Below are 23,705 nucleotides of genomic sequence, written 5' to 3'. Positions count from 1 at the left end.
GTTTTTTCACATCATTATTATACAAGACGTAAAGCAACTTCAAACGTAGCCCCTCCAGGGTCACGGTAGAATTGGAGTTTAACAACAGTAAGGTATGAACCATTTTATACATTAAGTTATTATGTAAAGACACATGTTTTAATTATAAAAACAAATCCCTATTTTCCTCATTTCAGTTCAGAAATTGAGACGAAGCTCCCTTCTCAAAAAGCGAATGGCAATCAGCTTCATAGTTCCACATTAGACTCAATTTAGGGCACATTAAGCAAGCTCAAAATAAATAACAGTCAACCTGGAAGGAGTGAAAGAAACGAACATTCAACAATAATTAGAAAAGTGTCAAGAAGTCAATAATTTTTTTAAAAAACTTTTAACTGGAAGACAAACAGATATTTTTAGTGTAACAGAGTTGAAACTTTTAACAACTATTCCAATGAATAGATATAATTTTTTAAGTAGGCTAACTATGTATTCATCCTGTCTCAATTCATCAACCCATTAACCCCCACATAGTTTTAACATAATTTTAATTTATATTAAAATATTTTTTAAGAGGAACAATGTACCTGAAAATAATGTACTCAGAAACTTAGCGATTCACCTAAGCTTAACAGCAGCTGAAGATGTTCTCAAGTGAGAACGAAACATGTACTGTTTATACTTAATTAATTTGCTAAAAAGCAAATAGAAAGTATCAAAAAGGTGGAAGATTTTTAATTACTGTAAGTCTCTGTGATTAGAATTTGATACGGAAAATGAAGCTGATTGAATGCAAACCTACATCATTAACCATGTTCAGAGTTTGTAAGTCTTTATGTATCACCTCCCCATTAAGAAGTGCATACCAGGCGTATCCCGACGGGACATGCTGTTTCGTCTCATCAACATACGACTCATTCAGTATGGCGGTGTGAAGACGTATGTTCGTAGTGCTCCGATTAAAGTGTATAATTTAGATGTAATATGTGCTTTTCATTAGCTCCAAATGGTGTCTTCTGCTGCTGTAAGTAGTACATAACAAATTAATATCATTGGCTCATGTGGTTAACTTCGATATAAAAGTTATGAGATCAAAATTCGCTTTGTGTAGTGACAAACTAATTTTTGGAGGTTATATGATCTCGATAATGGGAGACTGTCGACAGTTATTATTCTGCCAACTTACTTCATGCTACCACCTTTGAAACGTCATTTTTCTCGCAAGGAAGAGTTTTAGTTGGGTCCGCTAGATGTCGGTGTATAGTCCGTGTCACTAAATTTACTCTACTTTGCATGTGACGTATTTCTTGCTGTTACAGCTTTGATTTTCAACAAACATTTCAATTAAATAATAAGAACGCACGTTAGGAATTACTTAGGAGTATCCCAAAAAACTAAATTACAATGAGCGATTGCTGTGTGTGTAATTTGAAACTCCCAAACAAATCAGATAAATCTGATAAAGTACAGTGTTCTGAATGCAAAAGAACATCGCATGCTAAATGTGTAAGCATGAAGAAAGGGGAAATTGAGCAACTTAGAGCAGTCGGTGGCCAGTGGAAGTGTTCAGAATGTTTTTCTACTAGAGATGAGAAAGCAAGAAATGAAGACACGGTGACTTTGAAGGAAGTGTTAACAATTCTGATGGATGTTAGAAAGGAAATTGTGGATTTAAGGAAAGAAATTCAACAAATTAAGGAAACGCACAAAATTTAGGAAAGGGAAATGGGCAGATCTTTAGAACTACGTCATGAAAAACTAGACAGTAACTCTGCTATGATTGCTGAGCATGGGAGAAAATTTGACTCTTTTCTACTCATGATCGAGTCCCTGAAAAAATGAAAATAATGAGTGTTAAAAAAAAGATTGAAAACTTAAGCGAGATGATTACTGACTGTGAACAATATTCCAGGGTGAACACCTTGGAAATCCATGGAGTTCCTCATCAACAGAACGAAAATATGAGTGAAAAAGTGGTGGCTGTTGGTAGAGCACTCAATGTCAGTATTGAAGAAACTGACATTGATGCCTGTCATAGGCTCCCTAACAGCAACAGTCCGAACTCCCCCACCATGATTGTTCGATTCTGCCGTAGGTATTTCAAGGAAGAACTTCTCCGTCAAAGGAGAATAAAAAGGAACTTTTCTACACTGGATATTGGCCACACATTCAGTAATCCTATCTATATAAATGAGAGTCTTTGTCCTACTCTTAGGAAACTGTTTTCGAAAGCTAGGGAAGTCAAGATTTCCAAAAATGTGAAATACCTCTGGATGAGAAACGGATAAATTTTTATGAGGAAAGAAGATGGCTCACAAATAATTAGAATTCAAGGCGAAAGTGATTTAAATAAGTTTAAATGTTAACTTCACTCTATGATATTTATTATCAGAATGTCAGATCAAAGATAAACGTATTTTATAACAATGTGCTGTGTAATTCTTACGATCTTATTGTATTAACTGAAACATGGCTCCATAATTCTATTTATGATTCCGAAGTGTTTGACGATAGGTATCATGTATATCGCCAGGACAGAAATATACAACTCACTAGCAAGAGCAGAGGTGGAGGGGTGTTGATTGGTGTAAAGAATAGTATCATCACTGAAAGAATAAATCTAAGTTGAAGGAAATGTTGATTCAATATGCAATTTCATTCCTTTGTAACAATGTAAGGTACATTATTTGCGTAGCTTATTTTCCACCAAATTCAGATCTGACAGACTATAGTTTCTTCTTTGAAAGTCTAATTGAAATCAAAGGTATATTTACATCAAATATTATTATAATGGGTGACTTTAATTTACCTGAAATAACAGGCAGCAATTATGATATGAGTCAAGGTAGCAACAAGGTTAAAGAAGTCCTAAAGTATTTACACTTGAGGCGTCTGGTATCAATACCGGCCAAGTCACAAAATTTACGAAAATGAGTTAAGGTTATAAATTTGAAGTAGAAGTATAGCACTATCACGTGAAACAAGAATATGATTTAAAATCGTCCATGTCTTCATGTTATAGAGCACTGAATTTTCAGTCGTGCAACAGAATCGGCCAAGTCAAGGAACGAGCGACAATCTTTATGATGCAACATTATTGTCTGGAACCTTGTGTTGTTACATTAAGCAACAATGTGATAATATCAGTAGGCAAAATTGTTCCTTGTAATGTATATTCTTTGAAGTCATATTATTTTGTTTTTTTGTTCGTTTGCAACACTGATTTACGTATTTGCGGGCTTCTTACTGTCATTGGCGCCAAACCAATCCTATTACCGGTGTGCTCGTATTTTGTCATTATTGTGTGCTGTAACGTGGATATTGTTCTGAGTGGTGAACTGAAAAATTTACTTTCGTACCTTGTGAAATTGTACAAAATTGCAACAAGAACGGCCAAGTCAAAATTTAAATTAACAAAAAAGATGGGTTAATTATGAGTTAGATTTCTCAAAACAGCCGAACTTAAATATTAAACCATTAAGGATATAACTGTGGAAAAAAATCTTTTCTGACCATCATTGCTTTGTCTCTACAGGTTTTTCATCCATATTGAAAAATATGCCTTGAGTGACTTGGCCGGTTTTGATACTAGACGCCTCACTTGTTTAATTTAAAATCAATTAATTATGTACGGAATAAAAACGGAAGAACCCTTGACCTTGTGCTTTCAAATATAGACACAATTGATCTGAGTGAAGAATCAGAGATACTTATTCCCATTGATCAACACCATCCTCCTTTGTTAGCCTCTATCAAATATACAGAAAATAAAACAAGTAAAATTCACGGATGTGAAAGTAGATTTAATTTTAAACGAGCAGATTTTTTACACCTTTATGTTCTGCTTAGGGAAGAAAATTGGAATGATATTCTAAATTGTGATGATGTAAATCTAGCTGTAGATATATTTTACAATAAGTTGTATTCAATTTTTAGTAAATGCGTTCCAAAAACTAAGCCCTATAAATGGAGGTATCCAGTCTGGTTCACTGATACGTAAACTGAAGCTTAAAGAAAAATTTAGGAAAATAAAAGGAAAACATAATTTTAATTTGGTTATGTATAAAGAATTAAGAACAAATATTAAGAAGGAAATGAATATTGCGTTCAAACAATACATTGAAAATATTGAGTTAAAAATACCAACGAACATACATTCATTCTGGAATTTTTAAAAAACAAAAGAAAAACTGGAATAAAAGTACAGTGATGAAATTAGATGGTAAAGTATTCAATAGTAATGAAAGTATTGGGAATTGTTATGCAGAATATTTTTCTAAAGTGTACTCAGAAAATACTGCATCATACAATCCGTTCTGTTCAAATGGTAACTCAAACGTACAGTTGGATTTGCTACTCTTGGGTAGAATAACTATCTATGAGATCGAGAAAGCAATAACGAAACTCAAGCCAACGAAATCGTCAGGACCAGATGGTATTCCTCTGTTTATTTTCAAGGGATGCAAAGATCAATTACTGTATCCATTGGCAATACTGTTCAATATGATTGTTAGCTCTTTGATTTTTCCTGATGCTTGGAAATATTCGAAAATTACTCCTATTCCCAAAACTGGTGACCTTAGCTTAATCAGTAATTATAGATCAGTAACTATATTGTCAACTCCTGCAAAGCTATTTGAAAGTATTCTTTTTGAACGTATAATGAATGAATCATGTAAAACCTATTATTTTTATTCGTCAGCATGATTTCATGCCAATGCGTTCTACCACCACAAATTTAATCCAATTTTCAGAGTATATTTCAGAGCATTTGGATGAGAGAGACCAAGTTGATGTTGCATTTACTGACTTTCAGAAAGCGTTTGACAAAGTAGATCATGATATACTTTTAAAGGAAATTGACTCCTTGAATTTCTCTCAGGGCTTTTACTCCTTACCTAGTTAACAGAAAACAATATGTGTGTTATAAAGGATATTCATCTCACAACTTTATAGCCAATTTAGCTGTACCACAGGGCTCAAATCTAGGACCTTTACTGTTTCTAATTTATGTTAATGATGTTGTAGCTGTCGTGTCTAAGTCTGAAATATTACTCTTTGCCGATGATCTGAAGGTATTTTCTTCAATTAAATCCACTGATGACTGTAAGAATTTACAAAATGATCTAAATGCTATATCATTGTGGAGTAAAGAAAATAAATTACCATTCAATGTAAATAAATGTGTTAAAATGTCTTTTACAAGATGTCGCCAGCATATTGGGTATACTTATAACATCAACGGTTCCGTCTTGAAGGAAGTCAAACAAAAGATGGATTTAGGTATTCAATTCAATATAGATTTGAAATTTGGAAGTCATGTTGAATATATAGTTAATAAAGCCTCTAGAAATTTGGGTTTCATATTTTGAAATTCCTTATATTTTCAACGTACAACGTTATTTATTTTATACAACTCATTAATAAGACAGAAACTAGAATATGGTTCTATTATCTGGAGTCCTTCAGACACTAAGTACATCAAATTAATTGATAAAGTACAAAAGCAATTCTTAAAGTATGTGTACTGGAAACAGTCACACGAGTACCCTACATTTCTGTCCTACTCCACAATGTTATCACACTTTGGTGTTAAAACTTTGGAACAAAGACGTAAAAAGTCCATGATGTTATTTTTGTATAAAATATTGAATAGTAAAATTGATGATGAAGAGTTACTTGGAAGGATACCACTTTACGTTCCTCGAAAGTCTGGCGGGTTCAAGAATTTGTTTTACATTAAGAAATGCCGCACAGAAGCCCATAAGAATTCTCCTCTTAATAAAATTCTGAAACTTTATAATACATTAAATACATATAATTTGGATATTCTAGAATGTTAGTCAAAGTTCTCGATCGAAAGTAAGGTTGTGATTGGTGAGTCTAGGTGGCGATAGGGAACACGTGCACGTTGATTGGTTGCCTCCAAGGCCAGTAATTCCTATATATAGTGAGCGAGGCAGTGCTCAAATGAATTCGGTATCCTGATATCTGTCGGTCTTGGTCTACCCGTCTGCGAGCAGCCTATCTGGTTGACGTCCCCCGGTTTTCGGGATGGCACTCTCCTCGGGTAAGCACTCTTGAATTCCGTTCCTGCTAAAATTTCCGTAATGTTCCGATTTGCTTTTCATACAGGAGTCTGCCCTAACCTCGCCTAGGTTCACCAAATTAGCTACTTATGACGCCTTAGTTTTTCAGCTAGACTTACCTGTTCGTTTCCGAGGCATTCCCGTTTTGTTTCACTAAAATATGTATATTGTAGTTTAATAGTATTTCCCTTGGGGTTTGCCTCTGATAGTTCTGTATCACTTTAGGTACGCTAGATTTTGGATAACCTGTAAATTGCATTGTACTATTGCATTGGTAACTAGATGTACAGTTCATTTATAATTTGAATTTACACTGCTACGAATAACCTATGTATATCACTGAACTTATAGCTCATAACTTGGAATGTATATGTAGAATTATCTTGTAAATAATATTTTAAAAACTAAGGATCACGGTGATTCATTTCGGAATCCGCTATCTAAGCCATGTCCATGCCTTTGGTAGGTTCCCAGCCCTTCCATCTTCCCGTTTTGTCGTTCACTAGTTGGCCCTACTGATAGTTACGTACTTGTTTTGTTGGAGATCCGCGTAAAGGCTAGTTTCTGTTTTTCCAAGTGTGTAGTGTTTTCTTATATTGTGTATTGTACTCTTACCTTCCCCTTTTAACTGTGTTTGTGCCTTGTTTGGTGTTACCACTGTAGTAGAGGTAACAATTTCTCTTCTTCTATTTGAATTCACAGTTTTCAAATGACCTATACATTAAACACTTTATTTCTCTTTTTAGAATATTATTTTGCATAATGTGTCATGTTTTAAGACTAAGACTGTATAATTTAACTGTATAACTGAATGGGTTACTTTGTGTTAGGCACCACTGTAAAATAATTATTAATGTAGTAACTGTATATTTTTAATGTATTACCAACTTTGTATTGTTTGGGTAGTTCATTGTATTCTTTGTATTGTCTTTTTTTCAGTTAATGTTTGGTAGTGTAACTATTGATTGTACTGTATATTGTGAACATTTTAATTGGGCAAAAAAGCCTGTTATGTAAATAAATAAATAAATAAATAAATAAATAAATAAATAAATAAATAAATAAAATCAGCATATATTACTATACTCTGCATTCTTCCGGGCTTGTCCGATACGGTGACAGTATTATCACCCTGTAAAGAGAAAATTTTCCGAGAACATATTCCGGGAGTATGGTAGCGATAGCAAGTATTACAAAACTCATGAATACCTACTTGTGTCTTGGCCCGGGGAAATGCATCTAACCGTGATATTAATGAAAATTTGTCATCGCAGTGAAAAATACGTATATAGTCTTTAATGTTACGTTACTTTCGTACCTGATAAATAACGTTCCCGTGCTTATTGAATATTTGTAAATTAAATCTATTAATTTGTGTATGCCACTCCCTTATGTTATTCATAGTCACCTTAACGTATGAAATCAAATACCTCTTGCCCGCTAGCCATGTCTTGATCCTACGACGTACCTGACGAGCATTCAATTGTTTCTCAGAAATGTGGTAAAGGGCAATACAGCCAAGCACCGCACCCTTGGATTGACTGAAGAATCGTTTTCGTGTCTCCACTCCATCAATGTAGGTTGGAGACCTCATATTTCTTCCGGTCTCCCTATAACGGACACCTTCGGCACCGAAAAAACGTCCGTTATGAAGGGGTGTCCGTCCGCGAGAGGTTATGAAACCGGTACCATTAAACATAACTTGGAACACAATAACCCATGTATTGTATGTGTTAACAATTCTCGCAAATGTACCTTTAATTGTATACTGTATACAGTATTGTACAATATACTGCACTGTACTCGCATGAGAAAGTTGTAGATGGGCTGCTGCAGCTCTGTGATGTACTGTATTAAAGAGACAAAAACACTTCTATGGAAACCTTTATTGAGCACACTGTACACGATTACCGTTCACCATGTTAAAATTAAGAAGAACGTATGAGTTTTTAAAACTTTAAATCAATATGTAGATGTAGCAATCTCTAGCACAGTACAGTAAAACATTAGCACTTGAAAAAATCCTTAATGTTTGTTTGTTTTGTCCATTTCGATTTAGCAATGATGTTTTCACTATGTGCAATTAAATCTTGGGTCAAATTTATACCTTTTTCATCGTTTTGTTTATAATAAAATTCTTTAAGTCGCTTAACAATGCCGAGAGCCTCACTGTACGAGGTTATTGGCAGAACATTAATTTCCGTATTTTCTTCAAAGTCGTCATTAGCATCTCCTTCACTCCCGCTTTCGTCAGAATCTTCATTTTTGTCCCTCTTCCCTTGGATTGACTGAAGAATCGTTTTCGTGTCTCCACTCTCACACTCTATTGGAATATGGAGCTCCACTACCATTTTGAAACCAGTTTAATGCGCTGTTCGTTGCCATTTAAATGCCATTCTTTCACTAGTTCCTCTTGCTTTTTCACAATTTCAGCTGCCTGTGTCTTTCCAATCTTAAGCACTTCGGACAGTTTACGCACACCACACTACTCACATTTATGATAGTCTATTATGCCTACCTTTTCTTTTAAACTTAAAAACTTCCTCGGAGCCATGTTTACACATACTTACTAACGTAAAATTGAACACATCAAAAGCCCACGAGTCAATGAAAAGTAACCTGACAGTGAAGGTACGAATTCCAGGGCTGTCGAGCATGTTAGATCACACAACTTCCAGAAGTGATAGCGTAGCTTAGTGATGCCTTCCAAGAATGTGTACAGCCAGGATCAAAAGTTACGGTGTCTGTGATTCTTGGAAGTACCGACTGTGCAAAAAGTAAGCGAATACATACTGTACAGGACACAAATACAGAATTTTTTGAAAAAGAAAGTGTCCGTTAGGAGAGGTTTAATTGGAGTTTCTCGTGGCTATGGTGTGTCCGTGTCCGTAATAAAGGGTGTCCGTATAAGAGGGATAAATTACTCATACACAACATGGCATTTAATTACGGACCTAGAAAATCGTCCACCAATGAGGGGTGTCCGCCGGTGAGAGGTGTCCGTTAAGACAGGTTTTACTGTATATGAGTTGATCAGCATAAAGCTAGCCTGACTAATGCATTATCTCATGAAGATAGACAAAAAACGGAAATGGAATGAAGAAACTGAACAGCCATTTCTGGAGATGAAAAAGATAATGTTGATGTAAGATAAATGTTATGACGAGTTCAGAAGATATTGATCCAGTGTTAAAGATTAGTTGTGCGTCAAGGGAATGTGTTATTAGGAAGAGATAATGATAATAAGAAAAGATATGAGTTGAAATGGATGCTTTATAAAAATATGAAGTTGATATATGAAAGATGAAATGAAAAATGATTTAAATAAGAGTATATTCTATGTCGAGATTGAAAGAAAAAAGGGAATATTTAATGTAAGAAATATAAGTATCGACGCAAGCTAGGATCACGTGTTATTTATCGATTAACATGCTATGTAATCAAGAGGTCACGTACTACTATAACCGCAACATACCCTAACCTAATATAAGATAGGATAATAGGGCATGATCATCAAATAATACCCCTACTATGAATAAATATTGGTTATACTTGGACATGAAAGTAGAACTTCATATATATAGATATCTGCATTCATTTAAGTTGATCTTGGCATAATTTTACTAATAAGAAAGGATCATTGAATGTGAGAACATATATGGGTTAATATTATTTTATGTCTTCGTAAATAAGTTTTTCTTAACCGAAAGTGATATATGCGAGATCTTATAGTCTTATTTAGAACTAGTTAAGGTTATATATAGCATGCTTGATTCCATGATTACCAATAACTTGGATAGGAATGTGAATTTGAAGCATATTCTTGAAGAGCAAGGTAGTTTTTGGTTATTGACAGCTGATTTATGGCTGAGGCAAACAAGAAACTTGTCGAAGTTCCGAAGGCTAAAGAGAACCATAAAAGAATGCATGTGTTGAAACTACATTTGAAATACTACTGCTGAATCCCATACTGATACAAAATATTATTTAATAAACAATTCTCAGCATTGATTTTATTTCAAATTGCAAGCTACAACTCATGATCATTCACATAACCACGAGGAGCTAAGCAATCATATTCGCCTTTGAGTCATCATAGTAATTGTTTTCAAATATTCCCCATAACTTTTATTATAGTACTATTAAAAGAACATGGAATTTAGAAAAAAAGGAATGTTTTAATTAAACCAAAATATAGAATTAACACAAACTGTTAGTTTCAAGAAAACTTATAAAGGAACAACCATCATCTACAAGTGGAAAAAAAAAAAAAGAAAGGGTAACCACTTCATATTACTGAACAAAATCTTCTATAAAATTTTACTGAATACAAAAATGTACTTGAATATGCTGATGAAATTCATGAGAATAATAAATGACCTTCCTCAGATGGATGAGGGGCTGATAATCCCGTTGTTTTCTCCTTAAGAACAACAATCACTAATATTATACCCTCCTCTGAGTATCAGAGATAAAGTTTCGGCCTCCGGATCCCAAGATCGCAGTTTCAAACCCAGCTAAGGTAGTCTCATTTTTAAAGGGAAGGAAAAAGTCCATTTGACATTCCATGTTATTGATGTTGCCATAAAGTTTTCCATTACACATTTGGTGTTTTCCCAACAAAATTTATTAAAACTCAGCCATAAATCACCCAACAGAGATCTGGTTTACCCTGCCACCAGGTAGAGTAAACTGGAACATCTAAATTGATGCCCAGGCAGCCTAAATGGTATTAAATGGAAAATCCTGCATATGGTACCTGATGTCATAAAAATAATATTATTATTATGTTTATTATTCCTAATTTTATACAATATAAATCCTATATATATAACCACATCTAATCCTCTGTGTAGGTAATAGAACAAACCAAAGAAGTGGCAAATAAAGTCTGTGGCTATCTTCTATGCCTCTACTTATTTATTTCCAATTCAGCCACAAGAGAAAGGAGTTAGAGATGATAAAAGGAATTAGTATTGCTGTTATATATTTACCTCAATTCTGACAAAAGAAATATGGAAGATATAATGAAAAAATTATAAGCTCCATATAGATATGAAATGTTTCCTAGCCCCGTTTTGTTGCATAAGGCCCATCTGTTAAACAAGAACAAACTACACTCATATGCAAAAATTAGACAACAGAGAAATGCAATGTGGTGTCTGACTGCATGGTAGAATGTTCATCATAGTGGCCTTTGGTTCAGAGGGCTCTGGATTTGAATCCCAGCTGGGCATTTTAGCCATGATCAATCAGTTAATTCCTCTGGTTTGAGTCCTGGGTGTTAGCATTTGTCTTAAAATACATCTTCCTTTACATACAACATATCACACTATCAACCATCACAGATACACTCAATAGTGACTATATATGTCCAAGCAGGGTTGGTGTCAGGAAAAGCATCAGGCCATAAAATTGGGCTAAATCTACATCTAGTGCCAAACCCACGTACAATAAAACCTGTATTTAAAAAATTCATTGAGATTTCCAACAAAAAGTAGTCTTTCAGAGGATGGTTGCTTAACAGAGATTGTGACATTCTACACTGATGTATTATACTATTACAAAGAGATATAACTTAGAAGTTCTAAATACACTGCTTTCATTACTCTTACTGGACTGTTCCAATTTTCCAAATTTCCCTTCAGATTAATCTTGAGATCACAAATCATGCAGCATGTTGCTGAATCCATTTTTGCTGCCATAAAATACCAAGGGAGTTCAATATATAATGCAAAACTTTTTTTCTAAAAGCAGGTTGGTTCTATTGAGGATTCAAATACACCATGTTATTCCCCAATCCTTTTGCTACAACATCCTATTTTTCAACATAATCTGCATTCAATGGTATGGCCTTGGGCCACCGTAACGTGAGGGCCTGTGTGCCTGCATGGTACTACTCAACTGGTCGATGTTGGAGCCAACATCGTGCTGCAGCGAGAACTTCCTCATCATCCACGTAGTTCTGTAGGGTGGATGAGGAAGAACAGTTCAGTTCAGACAGGTTTGCCTGATCTTCTTGTGATGATGAAACACGCGTCGCCCAACGACTCACCGTGCTCTTGTCCACTGCCAGGTCTCCGTAGACATTCTGCAAGCACCTATGAATAACTGGGATGCCCTGGTTTTCCACCAAAAGAAACTCAATAACTGTTCTCTGTTTGGTACGCACCTCCGTTACAGACGTCAATTTTAAGGCTAGTTACAGCGCTGCCACCTATCAAAAATGAATGAAACTCTACGGCACGAAGCGGGAATATTCAAAGATGACCCAAACAAAATTCCAATTTTTTAAAACCGAAATTGGCCAAGAAATAAAATGTGTTGCATTATATATTGAATTCCCCTCATACCATACTTATTTCCATATGTGGATAATATTCTTACGTAGAGTTCTGATCCTGATACTCATATTCAGCATTTACATGAAGCTCTTTCTCGTTTACACTCTGTTAATTTGACTGTAAATCCCTCAAAAATTCTCATTGCCAAACTTCTATACAATTTTTGGGACACATTCTTTCTGCTGATGTCACTGCAGTTGATCCTGATTGTATCTCAGCTATAGAACATATTTTACCACCTAAAAATTTAAAATGCATTCTATTTAAAATGCATTTTATAGTAAATTTATCCTTCACTTTTCCCAGTTTTCATACATTATTATTATTATTATTATTATTATTATTATTATTATTATTATTATTATTATTATTATTATCATCATCAATTTACTGAATGACCAAATTTTTCCTATTACTGGTTTACCCAAGTATTTGGTTTCCAAAAATGCCACTATCTTTACATCAAAATCTTTTAATGAGTTTTGTTTTGCAAATGGGATTAAGAAAATCTTTACATCACCTTACGACCCTCAGGCTAACGTTGTTAAATATTATCACAGAAATATAAAGGTACTTCTTTCTATTTTTCATTCTGATGAACAAAAGAACTGAGATGTTAAGCTTCCATCCTTTCCACTTGCACTTAATTTTACCGCTTTCTCTCCAGAAAAATTATTTTTAAGAAGGGATTGTCATACTCCCCTTGCTTTGAATTGGGATTTACCTTCTTTGTTACAGTCCCTACCCAATCAGGTCTCTAATTCTGACTGAAAATTGGCCTTACAGAAGTTGCACGAAGCTAGGGAGTTTCATCGATGGGTTTACAATCATAGGCATTGTCCTTCCACATTCAAAGTTTCTGATACGGTATTGTTAAAAAAAAACATTTGCAAAGTTCTGCTGAAAATCAGATTTTGGCAAAACTTTGTTCTTGTTGGATAAGTCCTTTTATAAAACTCATATTCCAAACTCCAGTTAGTGCCTTGTTCCAAAAAATTTCAAATCCTTTAGAAATTAAAAGAGCCCATGTGTCACAAATAAAACACTTGTTTCTTCATTGCATGAGTAATCTTTCCATAAGTGTCTCCTTAAGCTCATTCATGACTTACCTTCCACCCACACCGAGTTGAGGTGGGCTCTCCCATGCAGAGTTATACCTTTCATGCTCATGGGACATACCGTAGGTAGCATTCCTTTTCTTTCTCTCTTCTTCATAGACCACATAATTGCTCTTAAGTTGTAACCTTTATTCTAGAAACAAATTGTAAAAATTTATTGTAAACTACTATATTGTAATTTAATCCTACCTTATGTTGGACCAATCCATTTTTTCCTCATTACACTCTCCCCTGCCCTGCCCTAACTATCCTATTTTTGCATTACATATCTATTTCCTTAGAAATAGTTTCATGGCTAGTTTATTTTTTTCTCTAGTCTTCAATCACTACTTTTGGAACCTGTTGTTGAATGATTATCACCCCCTTCGAGAAGGTGCCTCTCGTCAGTTGCTGACTACACCATCCTCATCATTCATCGTCTGCACTCTGCCTTTTCAGCTGTCTTCAGCCTCCCATCGTAAATTCATTGGATTTTTGCTGGCCCAGGGGAATATACACTATGTGATCAAAAGTATCCGGACACCTGACTGAACATGACGTACAAGTTCGTGGCGCCCTCCATCGGTAATGATGGAATTCAATATGGTGTTGGCCCACCCTTGGCCTTGATGACAGCTTCCACTCTCGCAGGCATACGTTCAATCAGGTGCTGGAAGGCACCCATTCTTCACAGAGCGCTGCACTGAGGAGAGGTAGCGATGTCCGTCGCTGAGGCCTGGCACAAAGTCGGCGTTCCAAACACCCCAAAGGTGTTCTATAGGATTCAGATCGGGACTCTGTGCAGGCCAGTCCATGACAGAGATGTTATTGTCATGTAACCACTCTGCCACAGGCTATGCATTATGAACAGGTGCTTGATCATGTTGAAAGATGCAATCGCCATCCCCGAAGTGCTCTTCAACAGTGGGAAGCAAGAAGGTGCTTAAAACATCAATGTAGGCCTGTGCTGTGATAGTGCCACGCAAAACAACAAGGGGTGCAAGCCCCCTCCATGAAAAGCATGACCACACCATAACACCATCATCATCATCATCATCATCATCATCATTTCCCTTTATCCAGCTGTAGCCGGGTAGGGGCAAATATGGTTCCTCTCCACTTTCTTCGGTCTTTCCACCACTCCTCTTCCAACACTGTGTCCCAGTCCAGGTTTCTTTCTATAATGCTGCGTTGGATGGTATCCTTCCATCTCAATCGTGGTCATCCACGGCCTCTCCTTCCTTGAATTTGCATTTCCATCACCTTTTTTGGCATTCTTTCGTCGCTCATTCGCTTTATGTGCCCAAACCATCTTAGTCGGCTCTTCTCTATTCTATCATTCATTTTTTCCACTCCACTTTCTTCCCAGATTTTCTCATTCCTTATTTTGTCTCTTCTACTCTTCTCTATCATACTCCTCAAGAATTTCATTTCGGCTGCCTGTATTCGACTCTCATCCTTCTTTGTCATTGTCCAAGTTTCTGCTCCGTAAGTTGTTATGGGTACGTAATACATCTTGTACATAGTATCCTTTGCTTCCATTGGCACATCTTTGTCCCATAACATATTTCTTACACTATGATAGAAACAACTTCCCGCTTGAATCCTTTTACTAATCTCAGCATCCAGTCGAGCATTCTCCATTAATTCACTCCCCAGGTATTTAAACGTTTCCAATACTTCCAGGGACTTGTCTGCAAGTCTAATCTGACCTTTCCCTTCTTTCTCCCCTTTAGTCATAACAAGAGTTTTACTCTTTTCTACACTTATTTTCAATCCACATTCTTCAATCTTTCCATTCACCACATTCAACTGTTCTTGAACCTTCCTGTCGTCTTCTCCCAAATCACAATATCATCTGCAAATAACATCATGTTCATTTCTCTTCCTCCATATGCTGCTTTTGCCATTCTCATGATGTCATCCATTGCTATTATAAACAGGATTGGTGATAGAACACTTCCCTGTCTCAGCCCACTAGTTATTTTGAACCAACTTGTCCTGCCAACTTGTGTTTGCACGCAACTACAACATTCCTTATACAATGCCATGATCATTTTTAAACCCTGTCCAATTCCTTTTTGCACCAGACTGTCCCAAACTTTCGTCCTAGGGACACTGTCATATGCCTTTTCAATATCAATGAATGTCATCACCTTATCATTCCCGTACTCCCAATGCTTTTCCATTAGTTGTCTCATAATGAAAATGGGCTCTATTGTTGACCTTCCACTTCTGAAACCAAACTGATTTTCCTGTATCTGCTTCTCAACCCTCAACCTTATTCTACTTTCCAGTATCCTTTCCATTATCTTAGCAACATGGGATATTAGAGTAATTCCCCTGTAGTTCTTCAAAACTTTCTTATCACCTTTCTTGAAAATTGGGATATTTATTCCTTTTTGCCAATCCTCAGGGACCTCCTTATTCTCCCAGACATTCCTGAGAATCCGATATGTCCACTGCAGGCCTACAGCTCCAGCTGCCTTTATCATCTCCACTGAAATTTCATCTATTCCAGCAGTTTTTCCATTTTTCATCTTTCTTACTGCCATTTCAATTTCATTCATTGTAATTTCTTTATCCATTTCTTCGTCAACTAATTGCCTTTCCTGGTCGTCCATTGAATGACTGTCATCCGTTCTTATGTTCAGCACCTTCTGAAAATACTCTCTCCATCTATTTCTTACTTCTTCTGGCTTTGTTAAAATTATGCCACCTTCATCCTTCACAAATCTGGTGTTTACTTGATCTCTCTTTTTGTTTCTTAAGATACCATACAGTAATTTCTTGCTGCCCTGCGTATCATCTCTCAATGTCTGTGTGAATAAGGCCCAGCTTTCCCTCTTTTCTTCCTCCACTACTTTCTTGGTCAAATTCTTTGCCTCCACATATTTTCCTCTACTTTCTTCAGTCTTAGATGTTTTCCATGCTTTCCATGCCATTTTCTTTTCCTTCACTTTAATCTTTACCCTATCATTCCACCAGTGTGTTTCTTTGTCTTTCACATTTCCTGATGTTCTACCACACACCTTTTCTGCACATCCAACCAGTGCTTCCTTAAATCTTTTCCATTCCTCTTCAACATTCCCCACCTCTGTCCTGGGTACCAAGGGTATTATTTCCCTTTGAAATTCTTCTTGTATGCTTTTCTCCTTCAACTTCCATACTTTAATTCTTTTCTCTCTTCTTAATTGGGATTTTTCAATCTTTCCAACTTTCAATTTTCCTATCACAACTCTATGATCTCCACCAAAGGCTTCTTCAGGCATGGCTGTTACATCTACAAGGTTCTTCCGGTGTTCTTTCTCTATGATTATATAATCAATCATGGTCTTTGTCCGTCTGTCTCCCCAGCCATACCTTGTAATCTTCTGACTGTTCTTCTTCCTAAACCAGGTGTTTCCAACAATCATTTGATTACTCATGCAAAAATCCACCAACAACTCACCTTCTTGATTTACATTTCCATATCCAAAGGGCCCTACAACATCTTCCTTTCCTTGTCTTTCCATTCCAACTTGTGCATTTAGATCTCCCATCAATAGCACTTCCTTATCTTCTATCTGTCTCTCCACTTCCTCTAAGAAGTCCTCTAGATGTTCATCTATGCAACCAGTTTGAGGGGCATACAAATGGAATAGATCTTTCACGCCGTTTTCAAACTGGAGTCTCATCATCATCATCCTATCGCTGACGTACTTTGTATATTCCAGATATTCTTGGATTTCTCTTCTAAGTATGATGGCCACTCCATTTTTTGCTTCAGGTCCTCCGCTGTAATACAGCCTGTATCCTTCTCTCAGAGGGATCTCCCCTGTACCCCTCTTCTTGGTCTCACACAGTCCAAGTATGGCTATATCTTTTTCTATCATGAAGTCAACCAGTTCTTCTGTCTTTCCCGTCAGTGTCAGTACATTAACTGTTGCAATTTTGATGTAGTTTGGTGCTGGTTGCCCATTTTTCACAGTTCCCCCAGCACCTGAAGAGCTGCGCGTCGCTTTTAGCAGGGGACGCCCTAACCTTTTCCGGGGCACCATATTTGCTTTGTCCATATAGGCTATTGTTACGATGGGCTCGCCACACCCAAAGGCATTTTATACCTACTGCCAGGTTCAAAATTAGGCCGCCCCTAACATGGAGACAGACACCTTTAGTAGCCGCTCCTCTGGAGTACAGACGCTATGGGTATGCCCCTTCCGCCATCCCCGCCATACCGAAGTCCACCTTCTCCGCCGTAGATGCCGTTGAGGTCTTCACTCGTAACCCTGAGCTGGGACCCATACCAGATGTTACACACCGGGTCACATAACACACCATAACACCACCGCCTCCAAATTTTACTGCTGGCACTACACACGCTGGCAGATGACGTTCACCAGGCATTCACCATATCCACACCCTGCCATCGGATCGCCACACTGTGTACCGTGATTCGTCACTCCACACAACGTTTTTCCACTGTTCAAACGTCCAATGTTTACAATCCTTACACCAAGTGAGGCGTCGTTCGGCATTGACCTGCGTGATGTATGGCTTATGGGCAGCCGCTCGACCAAGAAATCCAAGTTTTCTCACCTCCTGCCGAACTGTCATAGTACTTGGAGTGGATCCTGATGCAGTTTAGAATTCCTGTGTGATGGTCTGGATAGTTGCCTGCCTATTACACTTTACGACCCTCTTCAATTGTAGGCGGTCTGTGTCAGTCAACAGACGAGGGAGGTCGGCCTGTACGCTTTCATGCTGTACGTGTCCCTTCACGTTTCCACTTCACTATCACATCAGAAACAGTGGACTTAGGGATGTTTAGGAGTGTGGAAATCTCGCATACAGACTTCTGACACAAGTGCACCCAATCACCTGACCACGTTCGAAGTCCGTAAGTTCCGCGGAGCACCCCATTCTGCTCTCTCACGATGTCTAATGACTACTGAGGTCGCTGCTATGGAGTACCTGGCAGTAGGTGGCAGCACAATGCATCTAAGATGAAAAAGGTATGTTTTTGGGGGTGTCCGGATACTTCTGATCACATAGTGTATAATTACCTCATAAACTTTCATCGCTACATCTGGCCGGCTGCAATCTCGTCACTCCCTGGGTCAACCAGCATTCACCATACTGTAGTACACACTAGTCTGCTATCTGGTTGCTTACATTTTGCCTACGGCACCGCTGATGTCACGTACTTCATCAAGAAGATTGAACTATGTTCCAGTGTGTTCTGTGAACATTATTATATAAGCCCGACCACCGCCCAGTAAAATCTGTCCACCCTCGGCTTCAGTGTTTATTATATCTGCCCTTCTTCCAAACCATCTGCGTGATCTTGAGACTTCTCAATAGTGAGCAAAAGATACACTTATTTATAATATGTCCACGAAACTTTGTTTCCTGTGAGTGTGCGGCTTACTTCACTTCGAATTTTCACTGGAATATATATAGTCAAGGTTCCTTTTCGTATATGAGTGCCAGACACACTTTTTTTAAGGGGAAATTCTGGAAAAACATTTTATGATTGGACTTTGAGAATGCGGGGTTGGTGTTTATATTTTATCCTGAGAATGCGGGGTTGGTGTTTATATTTTATCCACCTATTCATGTAGAATTTTGCCAGTTTGAAGCACCTGTTAGTGTTATACTGGAGTGATACTTGTTTCTAAGGATGATCTCATCCTTTGTATCCCTGTCATTTTCTCCTCCTTCCCTCCTAATTTCCCTAAAATGATCTCTTTTGGATTGTTGGATTATCTAGTTTTTATTAACCCTTGGGACGTCGCGCCGCGGTCTTTTCGACCGCACGCATTGTTCTTTTGTTACTCTGTCTACAATTGTTATAGGACATATTTCTCTCTCCACCATATCTACCCTGCAACATCCCTCTAGTGTTTATAGCCAGGTAGCGCCCCCTAATTGCTCTTCTGCTTCCGCCATGGATGTTTATGTGAGTGCGTGGTGCTTTCAAATGCGGGCGACTACTGCCGTTTGTTGAATTTAGTTCTAACCCTGGATGCTCAACTATTCGTATACACAAATTGTTTGACTGTTTACTCGTGTTGTGAGTGAAAATGGATTCCGAAGAAGTTTATAGGATAAACAAATTGATTGATGGTGTGGAAAAGGAAACAGAAAGACGAAGAATCCGTGTGCTACCTGCTCTCTGTGCATATGCCAGGAGCACACTGTCTTCACCTGTCAAGCTGCAGCAAGGGGACAGCAGGTGAAGATGAAGAAAATGAAGATGACCTTTTTATTATCTAAGGACACAGTCAGCTCACGAATATAATGAAGAATGGCAAATAAATTGTCTTTAGTGAACAGTAAATCTCCAATTGCTGTTACCCCTCTGTCTGTCGTAGCCTTGCTCTTACCACTGGACTGTATACCTTATTTATATTGCTGTAACTTTGTTTTGTATATATTTTTACTGATAGTTGTAATTTACTCGTACATTGCACTATACTTCTTTTACCAGTTTACTTTTGTGAATTCTGAGAATCTATGTTCTTTCCATTTCACTGTTTTTTGATGTGTGTTAAGTAGAATGTCACGTTAGTTATTGTATTTTAAAGCACTATTTAAATGTAAGTAAATAATATTTGTATTTTTAATGATGAAAATCGAGAGTAAACAAAAATAAAGCGACATAACAAAAATAAATAGCAAACTGAAATACAAAAAACGATATGGAATTCTTGCGCGGTCTTTTCCACCGCACGCGACGACTGACGTTACACTGCCTCGCGCGACGTCCCGAGGGTTAATAGATGTTCTTATATTTCTGGACCTAGTTAAGGTGTTTTCTCAACTGCTTATTAAACTCCAGTTTGTATTTTTGATTGTTTAGGAAAATAGCTTTGATCCAAAAAATCTTTAGCAGGGGTAGGTTGATTTATTTTATTTGTGCATTTCATTGCAGTATCTGAGATAAATAAGCTGTTTAAAAAAAAAGAAAAAAGGGAAAAGTATATTTGATCGCTCACTGCCTGTGCAAAGTGATGTGATTTGTAGTTGGTTTTTCAAAGATAGTATACGTGCTGTTTAAATAATTTACATCCCTTTTCATGTACCATCCACGGAATTCTCTAGAAACCCTGCACCTTCAGATCACTAACAGAGATTTGATTGATTAAACCAAATCTGCTAACAGTACACCCGCTAACTAGTTTGTCTGAACTCCAGCACTACCCTTCTTAAATATTATTGAAAAGAACTATAATTAAGCCTGATATATCTAGGGTGCTGGTGATGACAGCTGCCGTAAGAAACAAAACAATAAGATTATCAGCTGGTCTTGTCATCTCTAGTATGTGAATCTAGTACTGATACAACAAACCAACTGTTAATTATGCATCAACATCAAACATTCGAGATCACCATTTCCAAAATACTACTGCACAAAATGTATAGCATCCTAGGCAATTCACTTACCTTGAGGTACCTTCTGAAAACTCTGACAGCAGTTTCATGAATATCATGCATTTTCAGAAACTTCAGGTACAGTGGCCAAACACGGTGGTGCTGTGTTATGGGTAAAGCTCGCAGAGCACGATCAAATACCTGCCGAGTTCGAGTTATACGGCATTGGTCCATTAAAAATTGGCAGTAATCAAGCCAAATGCGAGGCATCTAGGAAAGAATACTTCTTGTTATATTATTTCAAAGAAAAACATTTTAAAATTTAACTTGGTTCACATCTCATTTTGAAATTGAAAGCTATAATTCATAGCTATCTCCAGGACCACCATGGGACTGGCAATCATATAACATTGGGGACATTTTGCATATTTTTAAAAAATATTACAAATACTTGGTTAATGTAACTAAAAAATCTTACCTTGTGCATAAAAACCAGTGATCTCTCAAACGCATTGTTTACATCTTCGTAAGATGGGTCAGTGATGCACCGTCCTTTGATTTGCCTCCTCCGCAATTTAAGATAGTTATACCATAATTTATAACTGTAAAAAGAAAGGCGTCTTTAAATAGTCAGTAATATTTACTAAGTAGCTAACAGTATTTTCCTCAACAGGAAGTGAAACCCCTTGAAATAAATTAAATTCTTGAGTGGACTGAAGGAAGAGGGTGTAGAAGAACTGAAACCAAAGAGGAAAGAGCTTATTAATATGAAGATGCAGAGTTTACCTTTGAGCATTTGCAATTTTATGTTTGAATTTCTTCCTGCTGTTCACTTTCCACACTGACCTGACTTTTGTTTCATTTTTTTTTTTTCCTTTTTTCAATTTGTTTTACATAGCACCGACACAAATAGGTCTTATGGTGATGATGGGATACGAGGAGTGGAAAGAAAGTGGCCATGGCCTTAATTAAGGTACAGCCCCAGCATTTACCTGGTGAGAACTTTTGCTTATCCTTGGACAGTATACATTCTTATGTTCATTCCTTCTTTTTGTATGAATAACCTCAATGTCAGCAGCAAGTACCCCATGAAGTAATTCACGTGTTGTGAATCAACTTAGTGTGTATATGAGGTATGTGATATGCTGTCAGCACATTATCGCTTGTTGCCATCATGATTAAAAGGGGCAATTTGATCAAGTGAAAAAAAAGGGATAACTGGCTTTTGGACCTATGATGGCAGTATTCCTGAAATAGTGCAGTTTGTGAACTACTCATGTGGTGGAGTAGTGAAAGTGTATCATGAGTAGACAAATGGCACCAATGAGACTAACCAACACAGAAAGTGCAGAGCACTACGTGCCACTGATGTGGGAAGTGATCGTCGAGTACAAAAGTGAGCCGGGCTGACCAACACACTACACACTACACTATTGAATTCAACCAAAGGCTATCACACAAGCGTCTAAAAACAGTTCAACAAACTACACTCTGTACGTGGCTCTGAATATTCATCAGTGGAAAAGGCTTCGATTTGCAAAACATTGAAATTGGACTTCTGCTGACTGAAGAAAGGGTTGTTTTCTCCAATGAGCCCCGTCCTCTATTTCATCAAACAGAAGGGCGTAAGCATGCCAAGTATGAAACAAGTGAGAATAAGCGCCCTGAAACCACTGCTGGTGTCGGAGCATAATGGTCTAGATAACATTTTCGTGGCATTCTCTTGGACCACTGAACAGCTAGAAATGTCAGACAGTGGTTGAAAGAGTATGATCAAGACTTCCAGAGAATGCAACGCAAAACATAATACCAGCCCTCTAAACTAGAGCTGTTTTGAAAGCATGCCTATTTCAAACGAATTTTTAAAAAAACCTGTTTCCTTCCTTTTCATCACTGTTCTACAATTATCTGTTAATGAATAGTCATGATACAAAATCTATATAAATAAAACATTTACAGTCCATTTGGATTTTTTTGTGTCAATTTGAGCTTTTTACATATTTCAGACATATTTTGGGTAGAAAGAGGCAATAATTGATGCCTGTCACTCTGTCAGTTCCACTATCATAATAACATCTTGCAAGATTTTTTTTTTTTTTTTTTTTTTTGAGGCTTAGACTTGAATTTTGCAACAGTTGCTTACAGCTTCAGAAAATAATTGTGTTTCCAATTTCACATCTTCTCCTCCTTTCTCAGATCTTTTTTATGCAGCTTTGCTTCAAGTCTTAGCCTCTGCTTTACCAGAAGTGTTTTTGGAAAATAATCCTCTTTCATTCTTCTTCTTCTTCTACTACAGCTTTTCTCACAACTGTGGGGTCCCGGGTACAAACTGTGTCGCACATGTAGATTTGGCCATGTCTTATGGCCGCATGACCTTCATACCAACCTTATATGGAGGGATGTAATCACTATTGCGTGCTCCTGTGGTAGTTAGCACTGTGGTGCACTGTATGAATATGAAGAGGCAAGTGTTGGAACAGACACAAACACCCAATCCCCAACCCAGAAGAATTAATTAGAAGCAATTATAATCCCCGACCCAGCCAGGAATCAATTCAATAGTGCCTTCCTATAAGAGACTATTGAATTGATTACTATTCCTTCTAAATGAGTAATTAATTTCCTCACAGAAGGCAGGAAAGTTTTGCAGGAATTTTGAGTCTCTAGAAGGGAGTGCAGCACATTCACAGGGTCTGTGATTGTGAGTCAATAGGAGTAGTGCCTCTTGGTATACTGTATCACTCCTAGAATCACCACCACGAGTTAACTTCCAAGTGCAACAAACATCTTGGTGTTAATTGCTAGCACCACATTCAGACAGCGAGTAAAAATCAACATCA

At 37.1% G+C, this 23,705-nt stretch overlaps 1 protein-coding gene across 3 annotated transcripts in view; it reads right to left on the bottom strand.

Annotated features, from left to right (window-relative positions):
* The window catches only part of fand (Pre-mRNA-splicing factor SYF1 fand), a 235,098-nt gene that overhangs the window by 165,407 nt on the left and 45,986 nt on the right, over window positions 1–23,705 (bottom strand). For all 3 annotated transcript variants that reach the window (XM_067145461.2, XM_067145462.2, XM_068227497.1), the window contains 2 exons: window positions 21,344–21,467; window positions 20,938–21,135 (listed from right to left, as the gene is read on the bottom strand). In XM_067145461.2, coding sequence (XP_067001562.2) covers window positions 20,938–21,135; window positions 21,344–21,467 — 322 coding nt within the window. The remainder of the gene's footprint in view (window positions 1–20,937; window positions 21,136–21,343; window positions 21,468–23,705) is intronic.

The sequence above is a fragment of the Anabrus simplex genome, chromosome 4, assembly GCF_040414725.1.
Source record: "Anabrus simplex isolate iqAnaSimp1 chromosome 4, ASM4041472v1, whole genome shotgun sequence".
NCBI lineage: Eukaryota > Metazoa > Arthropoda > Insecta > Orthoptera > Tettigoniidae > Anabrus > Anabrus simplex.
This window is presented reverse-complemented; position numbering and strand designations above follow the sequence as displayed.